Genomic DNA, 25023 nt, shown 5'->3' on the forward strand with positions numbered 1-25023 from the left:
ATTACAATGGTTCATGAATTATGAGAATTTTAATGCGTATGATGACGTATAGGGCTCGTCAGCCGGCTCAGGAATATTTTATTCATACGATATTTAAGATATATATTTCTAGTATAGTTTGACGTTCAAGTTAAAACTCGACATATATATTTCAACTTTAAAATAGGCTCCAATTAAAAATAGTAATAAACTAAAATCAACAATACATATTTTTGTACTGTAACAAAGTAGTGTTCGTAAAATTCCACAAATCGTGTCTTAGCAAAATAATATGTCATACGCTGACAACACTGGCGATCGAGGGCGCGTCCTGGTAGGGCGGTGCGTTAGTCCGCGTGAAGCGGCGCGGTGGCTGAGCGCTCCGCAGTTCCCGGCCGACCGCCTCAGGTACGCGCCATCCTGTTGCGCACAAGCTATACAACCTCGCACCTCTTTTAAACTTCTCTAGTATTTATAGTCTGTGCTCTTTCGCGCGCTGTCTTTAACTTTCTACGTGTTGTTCCGTAGTTGTGTTTATTCTGTAGTAGTATGGAATGTTAATTTTAAATTAAATATATTTGTAGACAAAATTTTAAGTAAGTACCGTTGTTATATTTTATACAACAAATTATTCATACACATACGTGTTGCGCGACCCTATTTGGTTCTTTACAAACGTGACGCCTTTAATAATTTTCCAGTAGCTCGATAAATTGAACATACATATTAAACGCTTCCCTCGTTCCATACATAATTTATTGGAATATAATAAATATTCATTCTTTGTTTTCTATGAACGCAAGTTAACATTTTAATTTCAAATTAGACTTGGAAACAATATCAACTGCAACTCGCACTTAGCTAATAATATCTCAGGTATATTTTTAGTTTTAATTAGCATTATATTTCTATTAATTTCTTTCAAATATATTCTATGTAAGCCACATGTAAAATAAAAACCATTTTACTGAAGGATAAAACTCAAAACCTCACCAATTGCCTATTTTTAAAATTCGAATTCTGAATAGAATTCTATTTGAAATTCTGACGTTATGCGAAATAGCTTTTAGCGCGCATTGCTCGGGTGACAGATTTTGATTTTCATATCAAACTCCGAAGATGAAATCAGGCGGGAAAAATTACATCACTTTTAACATAATCTAAAACATTCATTTTATGTATTTTTTGCTCGAAAATTGCGAATTTTACGTTTGATTTATATTGTTTTTTATATCCTGATTGTTAATTATGATACCACAAAATGAGAGAATCAATCAATCAAAACTTTTGAAACTTCTCACGTGTGATATGATCGCTAAAATATTGCCATATCATGAAGTGACTTTGCGTTTAGCTGCCTTATATCATTAACATTGGTTATTGACTTGACCTGGCCGGCTGTTATCGGACATATCATGTGGCCATTTCTAAGATTGGGTTTCTACATTTCAAGATAGGATAAGTTCAGCCCAAAATCCAACAAATAGATTTTGGAAGGATTCACAATTTCCACATAACAATAATTTTTTGCTTGAATATAGAAATAATATATTCAAAAGCTTTATTGGACATTTATAATGCGTTCAATAATAGCATATGAATCCGCAAACAAAATCAAACAAATTCTAGTAACAAAATAACAACAATTCATTATTATTATATTTATCTAGACTTAATTAAATTTGAAATCTTATTTAACGGATTAAGGGGCGTCTTTATTACATTAGTAACCACGTCAAACTAACTTAGTAATGTAACAAAATCGTATTTTTTAAATGTCTGACACGTGCGTAAACTAAAGATAATATCTTTTGAGTCTGTTTAATTTTTACCCATAGTCTGAATTTAAAGAAGTATTAAAGTATGAGTATTAAAAATTAAAGTAAAAAATCTGAAAATCAGTCATAGTCCTCTTTTTTCATTTTCTTTGTTATAATATCTACTTTGTAAATCTAACACACATATTATGTACAGTATTTACAACATTCTTAACCTACATAATTATAATAAAATAAAAACAAATTTTATAAAGTTTTGTCCCTGTGGCAGTATACCTTAATGCTGACAGCGTTACCTCGCTGTATTGCGATACTTATTCGTTAAACTAGGAAAGGAGCAGCTCTGGGGTCGCCGGTACTATCGACCAGATGCCAACCTAAATCTTTAATTAGCGTCTGTGCACTTGAACCCCACAAACCAAGATTCTTTACTACAAAGGGAACAAAATCAAAGTTGAAGGGAAGACTCTTATATTTGAGCCGTTTATAGGCAATGACAATATTATTCATTAACTTCTTGTATACGTCAAAAAATTCAAAACTTCTAAATTTAAATTTAGAAGTTTTTAATCAACCAGTTCTCACATCAAGTGCATAAAACTGTCGAGAAGAACTGGTAAGGAACTTAATAGATAGAGATAAGAAGAACGCCAAGTACTCAATATAACACAAGGCTTGTATATCTTCCTCTATTTATATCTAGAAAATAAAAATGTAGCTTCCACCTACACCTAAATCTTGGTACAAAAGATATTGAGTTTGGATAACTCCGTATAAGTTTTTATAGCCATTTGGGATTACTGTTATAGCCTAAACTTGGTTCTAACCATTCCATCTTCAAATTGAGAGAAAAATATTTAAAGAGGTTTCATTTATAAAGGACTTTTGGCTTTACTTATATATATTATACAGTTGATGATATATGATAAGGCAAATAAAGTGTTTTTTTCCTTATAATTAAAGTATATTACTAATTAGGCACGTACGCTGTTAACAGTACATTTTTTTTTATAGCTGCAAATTTGTTTGTCGTTCTCCTAATTTATAAATTTTGTGCTGTCGTGTTTTGTTTTTGTCTTGTTTTACTTTGTATTGTATTATTTATCAGTGAAACTTTTTGTGGATATTTCCAATGTATTTATTTTATGTTTTACTTTTATTTTATTTTTACTGTATCTGTTTAGTAATAAATAAAACTAATAAATAAAAATATACGAACATATTATTTAAATAAAACACCTTTGACATATATAATCGCAAATTTGAATACTTTGTTCCTCAGCAAGAGACTTCCCCCAAATATATTTTTCATAACAATATTTCTACTTACCGTAACCTTGTTTATTATTTAGTTTTTATTAAGCTTAGTGTCAATGCTGCGTTTATTTCTTGCTATATTTATGTTCCTTGCTTTTATGTGTTCTTCATCATTAATTATTTTTAATTATAGTATTTTCTAAGTTTTAATATAATGTTACAAATTTGTAATGTCCTTTTTCTTGTAATTTAAGCGTGCATATAAGGCTTATTAAAAACGGTTTCATATAATATCTTATATTTGCGTAAAACAAAGAAAACTCTTTACCGAAACTGTTTAATAGTTAATTAAAAATCAATAGAACCTAATGTACACAAAAAAACATTTAATAAGAAAGGACACGCGATGGCAAGTAGACAATGATAGATGAGAGAACAATTATATGACATGAAATAAAGAGGAATAGTGCGTAGAGATGTACACATTTTGAATTATTTTAATTATTACTATATATTTATATTTTATTACAATCAAATGCACTTAAGGTAATAATACCTAACTACGGATATTGCCGATCTTGGTACTTGAAAATTGTATTATTATGATTCTCCTGGTAATGTGAGCCGGCTCTCCGATTGTCGTGAATTCTATAGAAAATATTATATCATCATAAGAGCAGTGTTGGCCTACCTGCTGTAGTGTGCGTCTCTCACCCCTGAGATCGTAGGTTTGATCCTCGGCTGTGCACCATGCGAAAACATCGCGAGGAAACCTGTATACTTTAGACATAAAAAGAGACGGCGTGTATCAGGGACAGAAGGCTGATCACTAGCTTGTCTATTAAGAAAATAAATGATCACGTTACGTATACAGCAATCTAAGGGCCACTGCTTTTTAATCATTAAAATTTGAAATCGCTTTTGTTGACATCATGCCCCATTCGATGCCAAATTAAATATGTCGTCAATAGTTTTTGCTGACCCCAAGTAACAATCATTGTTTCGTAACACAATTTAAAACGATACATATATACACTTTTCATAATTAACATAATACTATATCTTCCAAACTAACAGCTGTTGTCAAATACACGTGTCTTTTGAATGTTAGAGCTAACTAAAAATCATATATTTAATACTAGTAGCGCCATCTATGTGTCAGCCTACGAACTTTTCAGCCCACTCAATATTATACAACACAGCCCACTCAATATGTACATATTTCATATAATACACTGATATTTGTGACGTTGACCAAACATTAAGAGTCCCACTCAATGTTGCCATAGATAATAAATTATTCAATATTTTCAACTTACCCTTTGATAAATTGTATTTGCATTACGTTTGTCGTGTTGACTAAAGTAGGCGAGCAGGTGGGATCGCAATTAAGGTATAAGGGCCTAATGGCTTAACTCTACGGCTTTCAGATGTTTGCCAAATCCAATGTTATGCGAAATCGTGCTTGTTGACGTCAAACAGATAATAAACGGAGAATGGGATTGAAATTTCAAATTTCGAATGTTTAGTCAATTACTAACTTTATTTATCATTATGGAAACATGACAGACACTTTACAAATACAAGCTTTCATCTATACATATTAAAATTACAGCAGTGTCCTTATTAAAGTATAACTAACACTTATTACACTTAGGGTCTGTTTCACAATGTATGGACAAAGCACCAAATAGCTATGCAACACATACATTATTTGGAAGATAAATTGTGCTATTTGACATTCATCGGACTCATAACTTATGATGGACTTTATGTGACGAATAGCGCTATCTGACAGTCGTGAAACGCAACAATAGTGTTTATCCTACCAATAAGTAATAAATATGGTCTTCACATGATCTGACCAAGATTATGTCTGGACTTTAAAGAGACTGTGACCTCTGAGTTTGTTTCAGCGTTTCTTCTCAGAGTAGTCAGATAGGAAATGTCGAACTCATCTAGTTTAAAAAAAAATATGCTTGACGTGTAAAAGTGTTTGTACAAACCTACTTACAGAAAATAAATCATTTATCATTTAGCTAAATTGGAACTTATGTAGAACTTATCCGTACATTGTGAAACAGACCTTTAAAATAAAAAGATGACGACAATAAAGGATATGAAAGTGTAAACAACAATTTATAATAAATACACAACTGAACTAAACTGAATTAGATTGTTCACTACCAGAAATATATATAATAATAGTATCACAAAACTTAACACAGATATTAATGTTGTAAAATTGCTGGTTTCAGTCGCTTGCATGTTGCATTATTTACTGGCAAATAAATTATTATATTAGTTCAGAAATCATACGCAACTTCAGATTCGTAATAAGTAAATAATAAATATATGTAAACTGAACTTTATTGACTATAATTATTCCTTTTCCAGTCTTTGATTATTTCATTGTAATTAATTATTTGCATGTAATCAAAAACTATTTTTAATGATGCCAAAGAAGTATAACTTCTTACGCGCGTACATAAGTACACGCACCCTTTTTTTTACCGAAACAACAATCAATACATACGGAAAATATTGTCGAAGGTTAAAAAACAGATAATTTGAAGGCTTGTAACCGTTCAATTTTCTACGAAAGCAAAATGATTGAGGCGTCATTAATTCTTGCCACAAAAGGGTCGTTTAGCCCGTATATTTGTAGTTTCGGAAATAAAAGCAGCCTTTGTTCTCTGGGGGTTTGATCTTTCTTCCTACTCTGTTTAATAAAAATTTATTCTCCAAGGAGGGTGGAGGAAAAGTTTTACTGAAAAGCAGATTATGAATATCTTGGAGTTTTGTATTTCCGTGAATTTTTGCATTCGTTGCATTATATGGACGAAGAAATGTGGCAAATTTTCTGTGTCCAATACACAACCATAGTTTACTCATTATTCTTTACAAATTTTGTTTCATGTTCCTCACATCAACACTAACTATGCAAAAAACTCAGTTTTGTATCGCACACCCCGGACATACAACGACCAATATTCAATAGCCTTGACTTGTTTAATCGCGGAATATGGTTAAAGGAGTATTAAGAATATCCATAGCGCAAAATCACCCTGCATCATGAGCATACTCCAAATAAACACCTTCACGTACTTACCCTAATTTTTACACATTTACACAACACAGCCAAATTAGGTGTCACTTAGTAAAATTTATTGAATATTTTTATTGTTTTGTTGCCTTTTGTTAATGTTTGAACCTTTTTGTAGGTAAATATTATGTGTTTCATCTCTGGCTTTATTTTTGAAGTGAAACTTCTTTATCGGGGTTGGAAAAAAATTTAGTGTAACATTTTTCGGTTACGCGTCACATGTTTCGGTTACGCGCGTCTTTTTCTCGTCCCTACCACGGTTGATTCGAAGAGATTCTAAACCATTAATAACAAAAATTTATAATAACTATAACAATGATACTAAAAATTACAATTTATGAAATTCTGTAATAATCTTAGTGGTAATAAGGTAAAATGAAATAATTGTATTATTTGTATTCAAGTCTGTGATATTAAAAGCCTTTTGTTAAACTTAATCTAATTTAACTTTATTTAACCAATTTCTGTAAAGTTAGTTGCATATAGATAATTTTTCGAAAAATAAGGTCATAAAGAAGTTTCACTTGTAACGTGTGTACACCTAGTACACGCACACATTTTTTTTATTAGTGTAATTGTTTGTTATTATATATTAGCTGTAGGATTACGAAATAAATAAAATAATAAAGACACAAATAATAATAAAATAACGCAGTGTACGAACAACAACCTCGTCCAAGCAAATATACAAAATGAAAATGTAATTATGTAAAATCTTTTTGAAACAAAAGAAAGAGGTTACCACGAAGTTAAAATAAGTTATTTTTTCTATTAAAGTTTCCCAATCAAGCTTAGACAATGGATACGAACAAAAGACATGACTGTGATGAAACCAGAATTTTTTAGACTGAAAACTTTTCTATTCAAATATTAATGGAAGTTTATGACGTATCTTTTAAAATTTTTACTTTAAATTGAATTTATAATACTATAAAACTGGGCATAGTATTTAATGTGAAATTGACTTATTTTTGATATTATTTTAGGTTTTCAACGGGAATGTTTCGTATCTGCCCAATTACCATTAAAATAATATATAATAATAATAATAATAATATAGCCTTTAAATTCCGAAACTCTGTGATTTTATATATATGAACTTTAACATATTTTCACTCCAGTATATCTCGGAGTACGGTGTGCCTCTTGGCAAAGGCCTCCTCTAACCCTTTCCACTGTTCTCTATCTTTTGCGACTCTTCTCCAGTTGTAGCCTGCTGTTAGTTTCAGTTCGTCTTCCCATCTCTTTCGTGGTCGACGTTCTTCTTCGTTTTCCGTCTCTAGGGTAAAATAATATAAGCTAGTTTTAATAATATCGTTGGAACGAAACGCTATTGTATAATTTATCAATATGTCAGGATTTTTGGCACTCTGGGAGCATTTTTTTAACTAAGCGTCAACGTACAAAAAAGCTCAAGATTCAGCTTTCAAGATTGTTTGATGTTCAAAATACAATCAATAAGACATTAGATAAAAGTTAATTTCAACTTTAATCTCCCTTCGTAATATGCAAAAATAAAATGCCTTAGAACTTTCCGACTTATGAAAGCGGTTTTAGAGTGATGTATGAGGTTACGGCTTCATGAGTAAGCAGTATTACCCGTCTCATTTCAAGTCTAAAGAAAATCGTTTTGACTCAGAATTTTCCCTGTGAAATTTGGAGGAAACATGTAACACATTCATGAATTTTCTATGCAAAAAAGTAATAAAAGTCATAGGAACGGGAAAAACGTATTATTTATTTAACTCTTCAGACTGGCGTTATGTACAATATGGTCGTATTGCAAATGTATGACTGTAAATAATAAGTATTATGATTTCTATATATAACGAAAGGTTTTTAAAGTGCAGATAGAAAAGACTCGTTAAAATTTTTAACGACGACGCTTTAAACTTAATGAGGGTAAAAGTGCCAAGATTATGAATTCTAGTATCATGTGTGAAGACAGAAAATAGATCGAAATAATTAAAAAATGTTCAAATAGTCTGAAGTATTATGAAAATTGTTATTTGTTTATAAATGAGTTAAATTAAAATGAGTAAATATCTAAATACTCATCTATAGAGTTGCCTGGAAGAGATATAGTAGTTATGACGCCGCCTGTTGTATCATGTATTTGTTTTAAAGTTTATACGTATCATACTTTTTTGGTATCTTGTGGAATAAATAGTAAATAAATAAAGATAGGTTGTATTGAATAACCTTACTAAATCTAAAATCTGTTAACTAACATAAAACTTGCCATTACTTGGCATTAGCTGTGAAACAAGAAACTCCGTAATTGATAGATGTTTTAATACAACAGGGGGCAAATTGTTAGAAGGCTTATCTAAGCGATACAAACCAATCATGAACAATCACAAGAGTCTCTAGAAAAAAGTTATAATTACAGAATAATGAGTTATTCACAACGGTACTTACGTGCCCACGTTGATACAATCTATTAAAAATATGAAGCAATATTTTACTGTGTAATATTTTTTCTATATATAACGAAAGGTTCTAAAGGTCACATAGAAAATAATCGTTAACATTTTTAACGACCACGCTTTAAACGTAATAAGGGCAAAAGTGTCAAATTTATGAATTTTGGTAGCATGTGTGAATAGATAATATGGCCAAAAAGAATTAAAGTAGCTTACAGCACATCGTGAAACCAGCATGACTTAGACCCATAAATCGACAACATGTGTTAAGAACAGAAGGTTGATCACGTACTTGTTAACAAAAATATCGAAGAAACTGATGTAATGCTAAACATTTCAAGGGTTGCATCGCCACTGGATTCCTATTAGATTTAAAAAAATATTCTATTCTGAAGTGGCGTTTAATGAACTATGTATAACCATTCTTTGACTTAGACCCATTAATCGACAACGTGTATTACAAACAGAAGGCAACTTATCACGTACTTTTTATGTTTTAGGAGGCAAACGGGCATGAGGCTTACGCGATGTTAAGTGATACCGCCGCGACACTCACATTTCCAGAAGGCTCGCAAGTGCGTTGCCGGCCTTTTTTTCTTTTCTTTATTATTGCCAGTTTTTGTCCGTTCTACAAATTCAAGAGAGGTTTGAGAACTGGCAGTAAATGTAAAATTAGAAGCATTTAATATGTTTTTCCTTATTGTGTTATCTAAATGAATAAATAATTTGAATCATCAATTTCTTGACCACAGTTTCATATTATTTCACTTATTATATTTGCACTTTTATTTTATTAAATCATTGAAGTGAAACTTATATTGTTATCAACTATAAAAATATAGTAAACATTTTTACAGTTATTATTTTACATTTTGCCTGGTGATAAAAGTTAACCCTCTAGACATTTTCACGTTAAAAGGACACTCAGAAAGAGGGTCTTATCCGTAGTTATTTATAGTTTCTCCATTTTAATATGGCCACCCCTTACAATATATAAACATACACAACGTATAAGTTTACAAACTTAACATATTTTCCAACACAGAAATATACAGTATTTACAATATTCTTCACCTACATAATAGAATTAAAAATGGCTAAACAGAGTAATATCAAATTTAATTTGGTTCCTGTATTAACAAGTTTACGTATAATTCTAAGAATTAGTATTGTCGAAATTAGTGACGTGATGAAACTATTTTTGATCTAAAGCCGTGTTTGACACCTCATGCAAAACAGATTTATATCTGATTCTTTGATATTTATAGGCAATTATGCGATCGGTCTCCAGTGCCTACCCAAAATAAATATTATTAATATATTGTACCGGGAGTTACCAGGGTTATTTGTTCTAACTAGGGCGAGGAAATACAATACAACTTAAAGAAAACACTTTTTTACCGGATTGAAGTTATGAATTATTATAAATTTACAATTATTTTACATAATTTTAAAGTGGTCACCGTGACCACGCACGCTGTAAAGCACGCGAAACGTCGGAAAAATTTAAATTTATCTAAAATATACATATAATATATATATATATAAATATAACTTCAATCCGGTAAAAAAGTGTTGTCTTCAAATGTGTAAAAGTTATGTCAATAAAAGACAACACTACAATACAACTTATTTTGCAGTACGTTAAAAAGTCTACAGATATATTTTTGAATAATTTTATTTATTTATTTATTTACACTTCGTTACCATAATAATATTAAAAATCAAAAGATTTTGCTTTTGATTTGCGGCGAATAAGAATTGCTACGGTTTTGTACAAACAGAAGGCTTGCATAAAACAGTCACAGAAAGTGTCTGCTTCGTTTCAAAAACATCGATAATTAAATATTTCGGGGCCTCATAGCCTAGCGGTCTTATTAAGTAGCAGCTAGGTGAGGGGTACCAGGTTCGATTCCCGGTTCGAGGGCTAGTTTTAAATTAATTTAAATTTGTTCTCGGCCTTTGGGAGGGTTGTGCGGTACCGGGTGAGTGCCTAAACCGTACATGGAGGCCACGGTCAAATTTATTAAGACAAGCACGGATTATAAAAAATCCTATACTTGACGCTGGCTAATGCACAAATCGTGCCTGAGCCATAAAAAAAAATAAAAACATATTTCAGCAATTTACACACCACAGACAACCCAGTCAATACGTGGATACGCCATTTCACGAGGGCAAAAACGTGAAATAAGAAAATAAAGATAGAAATCTAAGTGCAAAGTTTAGCGGTAAGGGCGAGATCATTAATCTTTATTGGAATTCCTTTATGCCCGAAATCTCCAATATCGTAACCACTAACAGTTATTGCCAATCCATATATAGTCCATTTTCCTGTTTTTACCGAAATCGAAAACTACAGTTTTTCATGAGAATTCTGATTTGTGGTGAAATCGAATATTGTAGCGTTCATCGTAGTAGGAGAATAGTCTACGGCGTAGCAATTTTGCTACGGTTTATTGTAATTTTCTGTAATGATGCGACTATGTAAACTGATCATACAAAAGATATTAATAAGAGATTGTAGCTTTTTATAAAAAGGTATTATAATATTACATTTATATGAAGATACACATATATGTAGCAATACTGAAATGAAACATTTCTTAACTAATATTAAAAGAGGGAAGATTTGTATTATTGTAACGATCAAACCAAAAACCACTGAATCGATTTTAAAAAATACAGTTAGAATGCTATCTTATCCCTAACTAAAATACTATTACTTACTAACGATAACTATTTACTTCTAAAGTAGTAAAAATACATGTCCAGTCACTAGTTAAAAATCACATAAAATGTAAGAACAACATGGTATTGTTTAAATTTCAAAGTTCTTTCTACTTTTGCAACGAATGAATCTACCATAGGCGCAGTTAGATGACCCTTCTGACAGTTAAGTTCATAGACATTATTTCACTATGGGGCGGATGTTAATAAAAAAAAAATAGCAATTTATTTGAAAGTTAATTTAAAATCCATATTTATGGAACTACTTTCTATAACTAAAGATTGACAATTAATACAAGATTTAAGTTGGCGCCTGGTAGAGAGTACCGGTGACCCCAGAGCTAGCGCTTTCCTTGCTCAACGAATAAGTATAGTATACAGCGAGGAAATTTTTTATTATTATTACTATGTAGGAATAGTAATATTCTTAAATAATGTAAATACTGTATATTTGTGTATAGGAAATATATTGCTTAATCTTTCTATAATAAATAAACACATACATTTAACACAGGGAAATCTCGTGTGTCGTCACGACATAATCTTAAGTGCGCACTGACATAAAATCTGAGGATTATGTTTATGTAAGTTGTCGACTTTACGCCGTGCTTCGGAGATGTTATAGTGGTAAGCTTATGAAAAATTCTAGTAAAATACTACTTATGTACTTTCAGCTATACTTAATGTGCAAGAGTTAATGTTTAGTATTACTGTTTACTGTCTTAACCTGTGTTCTCATGTCACAGGTTATAGTTTTCTAATATTTCATATACATATATGAAATATTTTAGAATATTATTTGGATTAATTGCTTATCTTGCCGAAGCCGCGCACAAATTATTTAAAGAAATCTATTGAGTATGAGGGTGTGCATTTATTTAATCAATTACCCTCTAAAATTCGTAATATTAGCGTGTTTAATCAATTCAAAAGGGCATTAAATATACATATTAGAATGAGCATAATAGACTAAAATTGGGATAGCTGATGGCGACGCGTATCTCGTTCGTATATTTATATTATATTAAGTTTCTCATGTAAATAGAAATAATTTTTTTGTAATGAGAAATAAAGTTCTTTAAACGTTATTAAGTATTAAGTTCTATATAATACGTAAAAATATTGTTACTTCTAATAACGCCTTGTATTTTGGATAAAACCTGGTGAATTTCACTATTTAATATTTGAGAGCAGTGTTGGTCTAGTGGCTTCAGCGTTCGAGTCTCATACCAGAGGTCATAGGTTCGATCCCCAGCTGTGCACTTTTAAGATTTTCTTTCCATGTGCGCATTTAACATTCGCTAGAACGGTGCAGGAAAACTTCGTGAGGTAAGCGGATTGCCTTAGACTCAAAAAGTCGACCGCGTGTGTCAGGCACAGGAGGCTGATCTCCTACTTGCCTGAGATTGACAAATCATAATGAAATTTGAGGCCCAGACCTAAAAACGTTGTAGCACAACCACTAGCTATTGGGAATAATTTCATATTTCATTCATAGTCATGATGTATTCTTGATTATCGTTACTCATCTGAACGTAAATGGCCCATCATCATCACTCAGTGATACTAAGCAACCCAAAAGCTATCCATGAAAATATATATTTTATACTATCATTATAAGTAGTTAGGCTGTCATCCTTTGTTATATAAATATATATTTTATTGTTAGCTTCTTCATTTGCCGGAAAATAATTGTTGGGAATTTCACAGAAACATTTCTTCGATGCTTTGTCTTACAAGATTGACTTTTGTGTTGTCAGCGTTTTCGATTACATTTCCCTTGATTCACTTTTCAAAGTAATCAGAAAGGTAGAAACGGAAGAATGATTTCAATCTATCTATACCAGATGTCCCATGGTTGGGTTGCGTGTTAGAACTTTTTACATAGATTTAAGAAAAACCTATGTAAAAAGTTAATATATTCTCACCATAAAAGTCTCACCACTCACCTTGCAGGCGTCACCATAAAATGGAAGATCAAAGATACCTTCCAATAAGGTTATTATTTAATAAAAGTTAATGTATTAAATAATAAAATGTTAACGAATAATTAGTGAGTTAAAAATGGCGGCTATGTAGTGGAGTTATTAAGAATGTGTCTATATGTAATCCCATTTATATTTTGTTGATTATATTTATCATATAATCGATCATTTTAACATTGAAAACCTCCACTTAAAAATGCCGGCTGGGTAGTGGAGTGATAAAAAATATATCTAAATGTAATCCTATATCTATTTTGTTTAAAATATAAATTATGCGTCTGTTTATCGATCATTTCAAGTTAAAAAACCTATCCTGTCAGAATTGGTTTATATTATTATGTATCCTAATTTAACCTTTACATAATTCCGCTCTTATCACGTTAGCACATTATATAAAATCGTATCTCTCAGTCACGAACACGTATAATCAAAGCAAGCAATATTTTTAGCTCATAAAAATTGTTTACGTCGCGTTAGGCACGATCAACCGTTATAATACCAGATCATTAAACATTCTCGGAAATTTGTAAGGAAAAGCGAATATACAAGAACAGAAGCAATTATTAGCAAACGTAGTAAAGTAGGACGTTAATTCTTTTACCGTGGCGATGTAACGACCCCTTCGCACGATTCCCTAATTCAATATTTTCCGATACTTTACTGCTTAGAATTTCCGTTAAGGCCAATTCATAAGGTTTTATATCAAATCTTTTGTGTAAAATGTGAGCTTAAAGCTTCAATACATAGCTTTATGTGCGTTATGCTGAGCATGTAGCGTATTAGAGTTATTGAGTAGTTGCACTTGTGTTTCTGCGTATAACATCATAGAGTAGGTAGTTGGCCACGGATCTATTGCTTCATCCACTTTCTTTAACTTGTTCTTTCTCTAGTACCTCCTAGATTTGGTCCATGTATGTACGACAAGGCCTTGTATATTTATTTATTCACACTTCGTTACATTAAAAACAAATAACAAAACATAAAAGTTATAAGGGATGAATTGGGCGGCCTTATCGCTAACAAGCGATCTTTTCCAACCATAGTAAGGGAAAAAAGAAATATTATGGGTAAAGTGCAAGAAGTGCATAACCAAACCCCAAAAAAATATATATTATATAGAAATCTAAAATAATAAAAAAGCAATTAATAAAACAAACTAAAAACTAAAAAGCTTATCTCACGGATTCATCAATGGCGATGCAATACAAAAGAATAGGAAATACCTACAAGAATTACAAAAGTAATTGATCAGGATAGAATATGGTTAAGAAATGTTTATGCAGAAGAGTTATACTACTTGTAAACCGCCCAGCGTTAGCCTAGTGGCTTCAGCGTGTGACTCTCATCCCTGAGGTCGTAGGTTCGTTCTTTCTTTCTATGTGCGCATTTATTATTCGCTCGAACGTTAAAGGAAAACATCGTGAGGAAGCCGGCTTGCTTTAGATCCAAAAAGCCGGCGGCGTGCGTCAGGCACGGGAGGCTGATCACCTACTTACCGAATACCGAAATCTGAGGCCCAGACCTAAAAAGGTTGAAGTGCCACTGATTCATTTTATTCTCTATCAAGAAAGAGGTGGAAACAGATTTCCCGATGTTTCCTTGCTGACCACGACGCTCAGAGATAAGCTGGTGACCAAAGAGGCAGTGCCAATATTATTATATAAAATGTGTGTCATTTTTTGTGAGAATTATACAGAATATGAATTCTTCCTGCAAATTCCGATATCCGTTTAAAGAATTAGAAAGGGTTTGAGGAGTTTATTGAAACGTAAATTGTTTGTACAAAAAGGATTCAGGATTGAATCAATGTACGTTCTGAATGGTTCATTACACGTAGGATCTTGAGTTTATACGATTTTTATATTATCCTAAAAAAATTGGGAATGAAAGCTCCCGTCAAAGTGGATTTCAAAAATAATATTTGAGTTTTACTCTGTACACTGAATTACTCTTAGGGAAACTCAATAATCGTAGGGAAGTTTCAAAGTAATATTAAATACTACGTTTAAATAAACAAATTCTTATATTATATTATAAATAGAATTTATTACATTACTTAGCTAGTTTCGAATGCATTACGACGCAATCTATTCTGACCAGGTATGTAATATAGTGAATACACGTTTATATCCCTTAAAGAAGAGTTACTTAAGATTTTATACATACAGTAAAGAATAAAGTAATATTTACACGCAAAATTCTAAATCTCCTCCTTCGGGTTGCATTTCGAAATAACGAGACCCTAGCCATTTGTACTGGCTTGATTAATGTAATTTTGTATATAATTATAATATAATGATTTATTATATTATAATTAGGTATAATTGTATTTGATATCCGTTCCATTCTCAACGAAACAAAATATATGTTCTGTTTAACCTTAGGATCAAAATAACTAGCTTAAAATAAGGTAAGAAACAAGCGCAAAAATGTGTCTGCCCTGCGTTACGGAACATCAAACACAGTCCTAATACTTGCAATGGTATACGAAAATAATATTTTAGTTTTTAAGATATAGAAATATACATTGCTAATACTGATTTAAATTACCTGGAAAACTTCTAATTATTTACATTTTAATCTAGTCTTAAACCTATTTTTTAAAATATTTGAGTGTTTCTAATTATAGTCCAACTTGTCCTATGTTTGTCCCTAATAAACAAGATTTTCAGTCACGATCCACCCATCAAACCAAATTGTTTTAATTCAAATGCCGGGCACTCACGAAATCTTAAATGAAATCTTGAAACTGAGTGTTTCATCATCAACAATCTTCTTTAGGGTCCCACTATGGGGATATCCGATGAACAATATAAGTAAATTATAAGTTTAACTTTAATTTTTTTAAATTAAAACTTTAAATTTTTAAATTAAAACTTTAATTTTTTCTAAATAAAATTTAATCGTTCAATGCCTTACTTTCTCTGTACGTATAGATTTTTGGTGTTTAAAATCCATTAGAGAAAAGTAAGAGGATTACAATTGCAGTAATGTACGAAATTTGCTTCATAAATTATAATTGAACATTTTAATTGGATATAATAACCCAATTGAAGGATTAATGAAGGGATTTCAAACATTGGGACCCTTTGGAAACAATCTGTTCAAGAGTACTGCAACTTGTATGAGTTTCCACGGAACAATGTATAAAGTTACTGTATTAATTCGAATAACCGTGGTAATATGCTTGGGGTAAACCTATTTGTATTGTGAATACACAGCATATATGCTGGGTCAACATTTATATTCGATATTGTATGGAGATTGTTATCGGTGTCAGTAGGGACTTTGTAACTGAAATAAAATTAAAACTGAAAATAGTAAATCATTATTATTGGTAATGAGCGTGTCCTATGATACCAAGCCTCCAGCTGCTTCCATTCTTTTCTGATGTTAGCTCTTCTTGTCCAAGTTGTGGCTCCTATTCTCTTTATATCGCGCCCGTCTCTCGTTCTGTCTTCCTCTTTTCCTTATTCCATCGAGTGGAAGATCGCCATTAATGTTGTTAAAATTAAAAGGTATTTAAGTAGTTTTTGGTTATCGCGAAATGGTATGATTCGTATGGTTATAATATATAATGGTACTCTGTTGTGCATTTGAAAGTCTCAAATAACTATACAAGTTCGTCAGTTTCGTCTGGAAAAAAATATAGGTCAGAAAAGGCAGATGGAAGGAAATAGTTTATACCAATTTAAATTTGTAAAATATAGGGAAATTAACTTATAATAATAATAAGGCCGGCACCGTACTTGCTTGCCTTTTGGCTATTTGAGTGTCCATGGGCTTTTACTTTCCATAAGGTGAGTCTTCTATGCGTTGGTCCCCAGTCATATAAAAAAATATATAATAAAATCAGTACAACAAACAACATATTTCTTAATGAAGTAAAATTGTTGACTATGTAATAAACGTACATATTCCTGTTCAGCTCTGGTTTTTATCTCAAACGTGTGGATCAAGCCAATGTACAGTGTGGTATACCTTAGTGTTCGCCAAAACCATTACAACCTCTTTCTGAATTATATTTAACTAACATCATGGCATAACATGTGATTAGTTAAATTCTGTATCTTTTTACCTTGTCTTTATTTTTGTTAGATCAGTGTTGGCCCAGTGGCTTAAGCGTGCGACCGTTAGCTCTGAGGTTAAGTGTTCGAATAACATATTATTAGTAAACAAGTCTCGAAATAAAAGTGAGTCAACGCCGGTGTTGCCACGCTTTATATAGGTTTCTGCTACAAGATGGCGTTAGTCCGCTAACAATATATTATTTCATTTCTTCACATTTCCAATCTCAAATAGAATTTTAGTTTTATGTTCCTAATTAGGACTTGGTCCTACGGAGAAAGCGAATGTCGTGCGGAAACGGATATGATTCAAACCCAACAAATGATGACATGTCTAAATGAAAAATTATCGAAGAAACGACTGCAATCTGAGGTAAACCCAAATAGGGTTATGGCGTCACTGGATTACTATTTTTTTTTTCGTTAAACTTACGAGTACTTTCGACATATAAAGCTCGCTTAAGTTCAAATTCGTCATTTATACATTCAGGTTACCTAATGTACACATATTAACGTCGTTAAAGAAATACATATTAAATGCTTCTAATTTTACATTTTGCCAGTTCTCAAATCAATGGCGTAGAACGGACGGGAAGAACTGGCAATAAATTCTCCGCCACTCTTTTCGATCACCAAGTTTTTGTTTTACAAAATGTTTGTAAGTAGCTGCAACCATTACACCATGTTCCACATGGCCACTTAAGTAATTAATAATAAAAAAATATTAAAAGCAAATATTTTTTTAAGCTAGTTAATAGTCTTTAAATATGATTAAATTCAGGTCAGTTTCATACGAAAACGTGATTAAACTATGCGATATAGCTTTTTATTAGCTTATATAGAATTTTACGACACCATTTCTAACAAAAGCGTAAAACCCAAGCATACTTTTATATCAAAAGTTATTGAATAAAGATGTCGATGTGTTGAAGCTTCATTCGCGTGTTGGGTGGATAAGCTTATCCCGAGTTATTATCATTTTATGTCACATAAAATCAGGTTCGTTCCTATAAAGCTTCCGACACTACCCTCCGTCAATGTCCGATAGTGTTGTCATGTAAAATTAAATGTCAACATATTTGTTACGGGTAATAACTCTGTGACTATAGACATTTCACGTTAAAAATACTCCATAAATTTTAGCTGATAGTCTGTGATGGTACCGTGGTAATACAGAGCTATCAATGTTATCTATCTTTTGATATCAAGCTATCAGCTAAGTCTATGATAACTTACTATAAGAATAGATATTGTAGACATACCACCTTTCTTTAGAAAGTTATTTTCTTGAAGGATGTCTTGATTAATATAAAATGTTCAGTAAAAGCATTAAACTATGTACTTACTAAAGTTTCTCAAAGAACGGGCGTTTCTTTCAAAATCTTTGAATACTGGGAGAGGCATTTAAAAAGAAATGAAGAGTATTTTCTAAACTACGGTTTTATTGAAAATAAAGAATAAATTACTTAGACGAAGCTTAAAAATAATTTGGTAGGTTCTAGAAACCATCATCACACCATACTCATCATCAATTTAGAGCATAAATAAATCTTAGGGCTGCGTATTATATTAATATGTAAATAACATTTACCATGATAAAGCGGTCAACTTGATAGAAATTTCACACGTCTATAATCCTCCAACAGGATGGGGGTCAAATTTCAATTTTGACCCAAACGGGTCAAGCTAAATAAGCCGTTTAAAAAGGCGGACATTTTGCAACAATATATACATCAGGGGCGGTACAACCTTTTTTAGGTCTGGGCCTCAGATTCATAATCATTTGTCAATCTAATAGGCTGGTAGATGATTAGCCAGTGTCGTCGATTTTTGGGTTTAAAGCCGGTCCTCTCGATGTTTACCTTCACCGTTCGAGCGAATGTTAAAGCGCACATAGAAAGAAAGTCCATTGGTGCACCGCTGGAGGTCACCGAACCTACTACATCAGAGATGAGAGTCGCACGCTGATTACCTTTTCATCAGCGCAAAATTTCGGTCTGGCAAGGTCTGAGAACATGACTTGTGTAAACCGTTACCCGTGCATCATGTAACGGGTCCAATAATGTTCCAATAATGCTGCTTCATTAAATATTTCCCGACTAATAAACTAATAGGTACTTCGGTAACTCGTCGGTAAATTTTAACTAACTGTGTCGGTTCATTTGCTCTATAATGCATTCTGAGGCTTGTGTAAACTGTAACTAAAACAACTAAGTACCCCGCTTTAGTAAAAGATCACCTAACAAACATAGTTACAACTTTGCATGCTATTCAATTTGTTAATTAGAAACAATGTTTGGATGAAAATCTTCATCATAACAAGATCGTCATTTGTTAATTCAGTTTGCTATTGTTGCAAAATAACAGTGTTGGCCTAGTGGCTTCTGCATGCGACTCTCATACCTGAGGTCGTAGGTTCGACCCCCGGCTGTGCACCAATGGACTTTTTTTCTATGTGCGCATTTAACATTTGCCCAAACGGTGAAGGAAAACATCGTGAGGAAACCGACATGTCTCGGATCCTGAAAGTCGATGGCGTGTGTCAGGCACTGGAGGCTGATAACCTTGCCTATTAGATTTAAAAATGATCATGAAACAGATTCAATAATCTGAGGCCAAGAGCTAAAGAGTTATTGTGATTTATTTATTTTATCTATGTTTAATACTGATAAAAACTAAAATCATGATTTACATATTGTTTAAAAAAACTTTTTGAAGTGAAAACATCTTACTACACTAATTTAAATTTGCTAACTACTAATGCTTTATATCTCACTTTCTCCCACGTGAAATCTTATGAATTTATGTCTCTCTTTTTGGATTCATGGACTTTCAAATCACAACGATGCTAAAGAAGTTTTCACATCAAAAATACTAAGTTGTATTTCATAAACAAAACCCTATGACGATGTTTTGTTAAACATGTTTAAAAATACGTAGCCTACTCAAAAACAGGTAAGCGTTAGGCTAATTTGAAATCGATTGTATAATCTCATAATAAATCATAAATTATTCAGGGCCATTTAAAACGTTTGTATTCCGCATTCGTTTCACCGAATTTTTTTCCTAAAGGCGTCGATTAATTTCAAATATCCCGATATTTTAATGTCTCTATAGACCTTTCCTGTCGGAATATTGATGATTGCTGATTTATGTAACCCGTAAACCTATCGTAATAAAAATGGGAACAAGGTGCTTCTGGGAAAATCGAGATTTCATTTTTACATGCTACTTGTACCTACATAATATTTTAGAGAAAAATATGTGACTATAATATTTATTAACGATTTAAATTTCGTGTGTCTATAGATTATTCAAAAAACTAAATATGGCCCCGTATTTCAGCGTCCTCAATTACACGTTGTATATGTCCCACCAATGGACATAGAGCTCCTCTCTTAAGCGAGAGGAAATGGTCTGTAGTCCCCACGATACCCCAATGCGTATTGGTCTAAGATCCCGATATACAACGACCTTCACCGAGATGCTTATTTAATGAAACGTATTTTATATTTAATTTAATATGTCAATAAATATAATCCATATGGGTTGCCTATATTGCATAAGCATCTCGGTGAAGGTCGTTGTATATCGGGATCTTATACTATATTGGAGACTTCACATTCATGCATAGAACATAATATCTCTTGGGCAGGGTCTCTTGGGTCGGGAGCCCGTGGCATTTTGCCAGCCCTGCCACCCTATTGTTACGCCACTGTCGTGGGTTGAACATCATTTACACTTTATTACAAAATTTTGTTTCATGACAGTTGCAGGCGGGGCGGACGTGGGGCGCGCGGGCGCATGGCGCTACTGTACCGCGCGACGCGGCTCAAAGACCGCGCCGATACACACGTCTTTACCTTCGTCGTGACGAGATCGGCGACACGTGAGCCTGACCGTGACGTCACCTCCAAGGACTTCACATGCGCGCACCAGCGATGGGCCGTTGCTTTCAGCCGTACAGACACATCTCTAGGTACCTATTTGTTCATTAAATACTATTTGTAAACTACATTTAAAACCTTCAGGACCGCTGTGTGGGAGAATAAATAAACTATGATGCTTTTGTGTGAAAATCCAATATTGTTTAAAATAGTATTTAGGTCGGAATATATAAGTTACAGTACAAGTCGTTCGAAGGGATTAATTGGGATGAGTTTCATACATCATTATGGTTGAACAATTTAAACATAATAATGATATCCATATCACAGTTAGGAGACTAAGATGAAAGCAGTTTTGATTTAGTCACGTCCACAGTCACTAATAAACAATTACGACTTCATAACTCTCATTTAATTTTCCTTTACAGGCATCTATTTAGTATGGCGCGGAGTGTGCGAGGGCATGAGAGTGTATGTCGACTTCACCTTCACTCTATTAAGCCGAGATCACTTCACTGCAAACGAGGGCTTCTCTGGGAAGCAAGTTCGCTTCAACGCAGGATGTGCTGCTCAAGGACGCGGCCGGTGTGTCTCACTCGCCGAGCTGAACTCAAAGTTCGCAGACGCTCGCGGCGAATTTCAACTCGAGCTGAGCATGTCCCGTGTCAGAACTATCTACTCTTGTGAACTTCGTGCACCTCGCCTCGATACACCCCCTTTTGCGTTCGCCAGCTTCGATTGGTCTGTCTCTGCAAGTGGTGGGACTGGAAAAGAGCCACTTTCCTTACGATTGGTGCGATTATCAGGAGAAGGACAGTTAAGCAGAGTTAGATACGCTCTTGCTCTTGGTGAAGGTGACAGGCGGATACACTCCGGGCCGCTTGAATGCCTTTGTGATGGTGAAGGTCGCACACCACCGTGGATACCGCGACCCCCTACAAGACTCCTTCATAAAGGCACGCGATTATCTGTGGAACTGGTTTGGGCGAGAGCTCTGGCAGAGTTGGCAGTTCCAGTGGGCGGAAGAGCAGCGACATGCTATGACCGAGACAAACAGGCATGGGCATTACGTTGTGATACACATTCTGAACTGGTCAGACTTCACATGTTGTACCGTGATGTGCATCATGTACCTAGAAATCACTTACGCTACGTGAGCTGGTCAGCGTGGTTAGTTCAAACAGTTTCTGCACCAGGCGAGCCTGACGCAAGCGAGCTACCAGGTGCACCCTTCGAAAACTACTATGCTCAAGAGAGTGCTGATGAGGGTCTTATGATGGAGACTGCCTTGCGCGTGGAAGATGTTTCACGGGCTGGATGTGCCTTCTTGCATCCCGGTGGAGAAGTCAGAGTTCGAATAGAATGGGGTGATACTTACTTGCTCTTCCAAGCTACTTACCATGTTTATGATGATCTTTGTCGTCTACATGCTCATCAAATGAGGTAAGATTTACTTTTCAACTTATTACTTTATATGCTCATTCATGCTTACAATAACGCAACATTCTTTGCAGACGAGAAGTAGCTGCGTTACAAGCTGAGAACTATTCCCTGGAGCGACAGTTATTCAGCTATCAAAAAAGCCTGGCGTATGCCCAAGCGCAGGCAGGCGAGCCAGCGGCTGCAGAAGGTGGGGGCCGGCGGTCTCCAGCGGAACGCTCCTTGTCTACAGACACGGAGTACGCCTGAGAGTGTTCTCTTCTTCAAAATACTTAAATCTTCTATCTTCTCGACTGAATCTGACATTTTTGAGCGATTTATCTATTTTTCTAAGATTTTATGGCGAGGTGCGCCTAGTTCGCACCGCTTCTCGCCCACGCCGGCCCCCTGCACTCTCGCCGCTCGGATCTATCGATAGCTAGTAGTTATATTCGACTACTTTTTCTATTTATCTGTACATAAAATATATTTAGATATTATATATTATGTATATTTCTTGACTTGAAACTCGAATTCATATACTGCAAAACAGTCGATTATGATTAAAATTATTTAAAACTCTTAAGTGTTTTTTTTGCATCCCCTTCACAATAATGTTATTTCGCTCACCTGTCTGAATAATATGTATGTAACATTTTTTATTAATAACAAAATAGGCAATTATTTTTATCATAATATACATATCATGTCAAAAAACATGATTTATAAAATTTATAATTTAAATCAAGCTAACTGAGATTTAATTCATCCTAAGCCGTTCGCTAAAATGTAACTAATTCATAAATTGTGCTATCGTTGCTCCTTTATAATGGACACAATTATATGTACACTGAGAATATTACATCGGAATTGCACACAAAAACGTTGGGATTACTACTAGAAGCCGGTCATACGATGGGGTACCGGCGCTGAAATCTTTAAAATTGCTACTGGACGAACTTATGGTTATTCTTAATATAAAATTTCTCGTTATTACTAAGTACAGTGGATTTCATTTATTACGACTTTTACGACGACGTAGTGACCGTTTAGCTATAACGACGCTAAATCTAAGGCCCTTAATTTAAAGCATACTTAAGTACAAAATTCATGTGGCTATAGCGATTTTGATTGTTACGCCGAGTTCGAGTGTGGCGACTGTTTTAATGAATCAATTGTAACAAATTCGTAGAAATCCCATGCGATATTCCGACCGGAGTCAGCCTCTAAAGACACAAAGATTTATTTCTTTCACAAACATTTTTTTTATCATTTGTTTACATTCATACTGATGGTCATCAACTGTGGAGACCTTTACCTTTTGTTTATAGATTTAAAAAAATATAAACTATACACTTGTACGTGTCTTTTTCTCTACCATTGCCTGTGACGACTTCCAGATATAACGACGAAATTAGAGTGGTCCCTTCACTGTCGTTATACGCGAAATCCACTGTATATGTAAATAATATGAATAGGTGTAGTACTAAAATGAGTTAAATAGTTGCTAATGAGCATTAAGTCTGAAACCATGACAATATTGTATCTATGTTAAACGTCAGTTGTTTACTGTCAGTGTCATTTCTGATTCACGTTTCTTTTGAGGTTTGTTTACAAATGTTTGCACTTTGCAGTTGAGGTTAGAAAAGTATTAGTTGATTGTATAAAACATTAGGTTCAGAAAATATTTATAAAAAATGGCACAAGGAAAAATGAAAGTCAAGAGTAAGTTACCAAAAGGAGCTAAGGTAAAGAAGGTAAAAGTAAGAGCTGTAACTAAGAGAAATAATGCACCAGCCCCAAACAAGTTAAAGGCTATCGAAAAGAATAAGATGAAGGCCAATGTGACAAAGATGGTAAATGCTACGGCAGAAAAACAATTGAGGTCATTAGCTACTGACACTCCACAACTCTCAGACGCTCAAAAACGAGTTGCTTCAGCACCTACAGCACCTGTACCAGCTAAATAATCAATAAGCTACATGTGAGTGTAAATATGTATACAATGTAAGAAAGTATATTTAAATAAATTGGTTTCTATTAATTGGTGGTCTTTTCCTAATAACCTACATTAATCAGACCATAATCTTTTTGAGTAAAATTATCTCACTGTAAAATTTCTCTCATTTTTCAATCTGATTGCATAGTGGTCATTTTTATTACTGAGAATGACATTGTTACTTACAACTTGTGTGATACATGATCAGAGATTAACATAGAAAACACTACATGCAATATTATGTGCTAGAAAAGTAAATAATAGTATATCATACAGTTATATTATATACATACAGTTGCCATATTAATGTAACAAGTGTTATGAATTAACTCTGCTGTATAGCTATGTGAATACTAATAAAGGTATTGATTAAAGTGAACAAGAATTTAA

The 25023-nt window shown here is 33.4% G+C and overlaps 1 protein-coding gene across 1 annotated transcript; it reads left to right on the plus strand.

Annotated features, from left to right (window-relative positions):
• The first annotated feature begins 306 nt into the window (after positions 1 to 306).
• Positions 307 to 23216, plus strand: LOC125059957. The gene is made up of 4 exons (XM_047664674.1): positions 307 to 387; positions 21099 to 21307; positions 21644 to 22658; positions 22730 to 23216. Exons 2-4 carry the CDS (start codon positions 21133 to 21135, stop codon positions 22902 to 22904), a joined length of 1365 nt encoding a protein of 454 aa, XP_047520630.1. The 5' UTR covers positions 307 to 387; positions 21099 to 21132; the 3' UTR covers positions 22905 to 23216.
• Positions 23217 to 25023: the final 1807 nt, after the last annotated feature.

This window comes from Pieris napi, chromosome 20 (genome assembly GCF_905475465.1).
Source record: "Pieris napi chromosome 20, ilPieNapi1.2, whole genome shotgun sequence".
Lineage (NCBI taxonomy): Eukaryota > Metazoa > Arthropoda > Insecta > Lepidoptera > Pieridae > Pieris > Pieris napi.

Coding starts and splice junctions, on each gene's coding strand:
- LOC125059957 (XM_047664674.1), top strand. CDS start 21,133: ATGGCGCTACTGTACCGCGCGACGCGGCTCAAAGACCGCGCCGATACA. Junction 21,308..21,643: donor CCGTACAGACACATCTCTAG/GTACCTATTTGT, acceptor TTTCCTTTACAG/GCATCTATTTAGTATGGCGC. Junction 22,659..22,729: donor CTACATGCTCATCAAATGAG/GTAAGATTTACT, acceptor CATTCTTTGCAG/ACGAGAAGTAGCTGCGTTAC.